The 4,879-nt window shown below is 37.1% G+C and overlaps 1 protein-coding gene across 2 annotated transcripts in view; it reads left to right on the forward strand.

Annotated features, from left to right (window-relative positions):
- The window catches only part of LOC106953116 (N-acetyllactosaminide alpha-1,3-galactosyltransferase-like), a 25,182-nt gene that overhangs the window by 7,053 nt on the left and 13,250 nt on the right, over window positions 1-4,879 (forward strand). Inside the window, exons 1-3 of one of the 2 annotated variants that reach the window (XM_015041676.1) lie at window positions 1,263-2,130; window positions 3,184-3,267; window positions 3,391-3,486. In XM_015041676.1, coding sequence (XP_014897162.1) covers window positions 3,185-3,267; window positions 3,391-3,486 — 179 coding nt within the window. In that variant the 5' untranslated portion in view covers window positions 1,263-2,130; window position 3,184. Of the gene's footprint in view, window positions 1-1,262; window positions 2,131-3,183; window positions 3,268-3,390; window positions 3,487-4,879 lie in introns of those variants that run through there. The other variant, XM_015041675.1, reaches the window with a different exon arrangement.

Here is a 4,879-nt window from a genome sequence, read left to right on the forward strand (position 1 = left end):
TGAGCTCAACTTTTCTCGACAGGCCATTTAAAATGGAGCTTACGGAAAATTTCAAAATAAAAGCCTGCATATTCCTCTCACGTCAGTGCACCGCCTATGGCGGTGCAATGATATTAGCCTTTTTTATGTTTTTTTTTTTTCCCCTCAGGATATGGGACTGCGCAAGGCAGTGCAAGACATAGCAATGCACTGCCTTGCTGCGCAGTGCCTTGTACAGCATTAGCATTAGCCTTTTCCCTAAAGTTATATATTAGCTAATTTTCTTATTAATTAGACATGTTTAGTACACTGAATGGAGCAAGTCAAAGGATGAAGGAAACACTTCCCTCGCCCTCTGGTTAAAGAGCTCATCCAGGCAGTTCAAACTCCAGTGTTCTAACAATGATAACCATATGTAAATAACCTGTTTCTAACAAAAGAAGCCTCCTGGAGCAGTAATAAAGCACTGATACTTGTCAGTTTGATTCATGAACCTGTTTCACAGTTGAGTGAAGCACCTGTTTCACACTGCCTCACACAGCTCTTCAAATAGCAACCTGTCTGCAGTCCTTAAATAGTGAAATGTCTGTGCTGAAAACGATGTAATGGGCTACACGGGGTAGTTCAAAGTGTGGGGTGTGAGGCTGTGGGTTTCCCTGTTGCTAGTGAACCATTTCTTACCACACTTCGTCTTTCTACTCAATTTTCTGTTAATACACTTGGATACAGAACTCTGTGAACAACCAGCTTCTTCAGCAATGACCTTTGGAGGCTTACCTTCAAGTCAGCAGTATCCCCCCCCCATGATTGTGGAGCTTACCTACCCAGACTTAGACCATTTAAAGGCTTGGAAAACCTTTGCAGGTGTTTTAAAACACTGGGAAAGGTTTCCCGAGCATTTAAATGGTCTCATTAATGTGTGACACCATTAATGACCTTTTTACATTGTTCTATTTTTCTTAGACACTGAAGTCTGGGTTTTCATTATCTGTAAGCCTTATCACCAAAGTTACAAGAAACAAGGTCTTGGACTTCTATCCCTGCATGTGTGATGATTCTAGATAAGCATCACTTTCTGAAGTGGCTGGCAGGAAATATTGCATTTTACATAATATTAAAATGTTTGGAGAAACACTACTGTATTGAAGAGCTCCAAGGTAAATGAGAATTAGAATATTTCTTTTGTTGTGGTACATTTTATTTATTTATTTATTTATTTATTTATTTATTTTTCTGTATGTTTTATTCTCGGATAGATTTTAAATTTACAGTATTTTCTGTAATATTTACAGTGTTTAAATTTTCAGCCAAAGGTTTGAGAAATAATGAAATCAATAAAATATCTGCTTCTAGATCAACTTTTTGCAAAGAGAAAAATCTGACTATTATGAAGTAGCAAATACCAAACAAGAAACAAAGAGCACATGTTTGCTTTGTTCTTTGCACAATAAACAGGTTCCTATTTCAGGTTTGTGAACATTATAGATTTTCACGTATGTCGAGGCCACTGCTTTTACTCTCCCTTGTACAAGAATGTTCATGAAAACAGATCATAAATTTACTTTCAAGCCAGACAAAGTAGAGAATTACAAATCATTTCTCTAAAAGGCAGCTAAGTCAAAATAATAAACTGAGTGGTTTGTTTTAAGAGCAGAAGGTGTAGGTTTTTCAGACTGGGCCAGACATAGTTCCCTCCCTGCAGCTTTCCAACTACCACTGTTATGAAGGAACGCCTCCGAAATGTTTTCAGAAGAGCTAGAACTAGCCATATATTAAAATTCAGTTGATTTGATGTGTTGTGTTTTTGTTATGGTTTTGTCCATAATTTTGAAATATCACGCCTCCTTTATTTCTGAAGTTTACTTGATCCAACTTTAACGTGTTTGATGAGTTCATGCAGATCTAAAGATATGCCTTTAGGTGGGTGGGAGGAGGGAGCTGGGATGCCACACCCAAACCGTTTCCATCTGAGCGAACTGAGATCCTTAGATCCTTAGAATCAGACTAAGGAAGAGAAAAGCGGAACAGCGGGACTCATGCGCTTGAAAAAGATTAATTAGAAACGTGTTCCACCTTTTCAAGGTAAAAATAATGTTTTGAAGGTGGTTTCCAACCATTGTACGGACTCGTTTGAAAACACTTGCTTGCCAGGTGAGTCAATAATTTGTCTCTTCTAAATGATCTGTTTGGTTAATTTAAAATAATAATTTTAAAAAAAGAGCAAAAAAAACCCATAATGTTCTTGTCAACTTTGTTCTACGAAACAATTGCGTTTCAGGACAATCAGGCTCGAAGAAGAGGCATTTTTATTATTATTATTATTTATTGTGCTCGAGTAGATCTTTCTTGTGTACCCTGTTAAAAACCGTATAGTTTTTTTTTCTTTTCAAGAGAGAGAATGGTCCGAACACCTCTGTGGATTTTCTGTGATTTTAAGTCTCTGAGTATTATTTTTCACTTCATTTGGCCTACATAGGTCTGAAAATTAGCCAGAAAATTAGCCAACGTTTTTAAGAAGTAATAAGAAATAGTTTAATTTGAGGTGTCAGAGATGTAGACCTATGGTTTAGTTAAGAAGGGGACACTTGCCATTCGAGGAAGCTGGCGAGCATCTGTTCAAAAATTGTAAACCAATGTGTAATGAAAGTCATGATCGGCCCTTCAAATTATACTAAATACACCATAACACGATGTTTTTGTTGTTGTTGTTGTTCTTTAGCTTCATATTTGCACGCCCTGATGTTATTTTCGAGTGACCATGTCCAGCTACATTTTTTTAATTTATGTTAAGTTGGACCCACTTTCATAAGTTTATGAACTGTAGATTCACTTTGTGAACATGAATAATATAATCCAGAGAAGATTCATAATTGTTAGTATGTGTTTAAGCAAAACGGATAACGATGTTAGATTCCTGAAACTGAAAAGGAAAGGAACATTTTAAGTGGCGTAAAACACATATGTAACAACGCTAACTGCGATGTATTTAAATCTTGATTTAATTTGATTGACCAGCACAAAGGATAATAATTTTGTATTAGAATTTTGGGAATCTGAAGTATAGTAAGGTAATCAAACAATATCCTCTATTACAAGGTTTTACTTTTGCAAATTAAAGTAATTCATAAATTATAACAGTTGCGATTACATTATCTGCTCTGTCAAAGCTGGGTATATTAAACTTGTTCATTTGCTTTATTCTAGTATGTCCAATCACAGAGGAAAGATTGCTGGACTCTTTATCTGTATTTTATTACTTGCATCAGGCTTCATTTCTTTGTATACCAGGTGTGTACCAAAAGTTAAAATACTTGTCTTTGAGATTTTAGCACCACAGATGATGTTTGTTTTTGTTCAATGATGTTTTTCAATTAACTGTTTTTTTTCTTTTACTAATTATTCTTTTTGTAGGCGTTTAAGAGCCTTTGCCTTTATCAAAGAACTGAATGTGCTAAGGGAATCAACACCAGCAACCACAAATGATTTGGATGACAAACTTAACTTTGGGTAAGAGAACTTCATATATATATATATATATCATGCTTGTTTGTGCGGAGCCTTCAGTTTGACACTACAACATGCTGTTTGCAAAAACCACTCACCACAGAGACAGTTTCCTATTCAGGTCCTTATTCTTTAATGAACCCAATGTACAAAAGTACTCGGTTCCTCTGTTGTAAAGTAAAAGAAACATTTTTGCATTGTCATATTATTTTTTTTTATACTTTATCTAACAATTGGCTGCAGATATATTTTAACATATTGTTCATTTATCTTTGTATTTTGTCTAAAATCTGTATGTTTATACTGAGGTTTATACACTGAAGCTTGAAAACCGAAGTCAGATTCCTTGTTTGTGCAAATAAACGTGGCCAATAAAACAATGCTGATTATAATTCAGATTGTGCATACACTGCGCTGTATACAAATGTCCATATTATCAGATATGTCATCAGATATATCAGTTGTCCCCAACCCATGGGCCGCGGACCGGAACCGGTCCATGGACCAATTGGTACCGGCTCGCGCAAGAAATAATTAAGTGTTTCCGTTTTATGCATTATTTGAGTCTGGAGGATCTTTTATTTTGAAAATCATTTTACCAGATTTTCTCGGTTACCTGCGCGCCAACACTGAGCCCACAAGCAGCAAAATGAGTAAGAAAAGGATCAGATGTCTTTGGAAAGTTTCTTAGCAAAGGGGAAAAGGCCTAGAGAAGAGACAGGAGGATGGATTTATCCCGGACCGGTAGGTGAGTCAAACATTACAAGCCGCTCTGTGTAACATGGCGACCGGCTGCTAATGAGGCAATGAAGCTTCAAACTGCTTCACCACTAGAGACCCAGCAGGCTGTGGATATAAGCAACACTTCGGGTGTCATTGTGTCTCATCACTCCCAGATGGGACCGTCTCGTTGCAGAGAAACAAGCTCAGGGCTCCCATTATTCTTTATCGTGAGTTAAAATGTTCACGAAAGTAAAACGTTCGTTTTTGTGGCCCATCTGTATTTATTTCGAAGGGATAAGTAAACATTACCATAGCGACCAGAGTCAGAGAGCGTTTGGGCAGTGGTCGAGATGAGATGAGTAAAGCTTGTGAGTCTTAAGTCTGGTTTAGACGCCAAGATTTAAGAATGTCGACCGATTCTCCAAACTTCTGTGACCACAGAGCTGATAAAAGTACAACAGGTTCAATCGGTTCATGTTCAGCCACAAGGCAGGAGCAACACACCACACGAACCGATTCCAGTCACGAACATCGCGATTCCAGAAGAAAATCCACAAAATCCCCAACATAGCGGGAATTTAGAATAACCAAACACGGATGACGATGTAGAAGCAATAGTGACAGTTTGTGGACTCATTTTAAGAGATAAAAGACGTAACAAAAAGAAAAGGCG

The sequence above is a fragment of the Poecilia latipinna genome, unplaced genomic scaffold (genome assembly GCF_001443285.1).
Source record: "Poecilia latipinna isolate Pla-1442-1.1 unplaced genomic scaffold, P_latipinna-1.0 Scaffold561, whole genome shotgun sequence".
Lineage (NCBI taxonomy): Eukaryota > Metazoa > Chordata > Actinopteri > Cyprinodontiformes > Poeciliidae > Poecilia > Poecilia latipinna.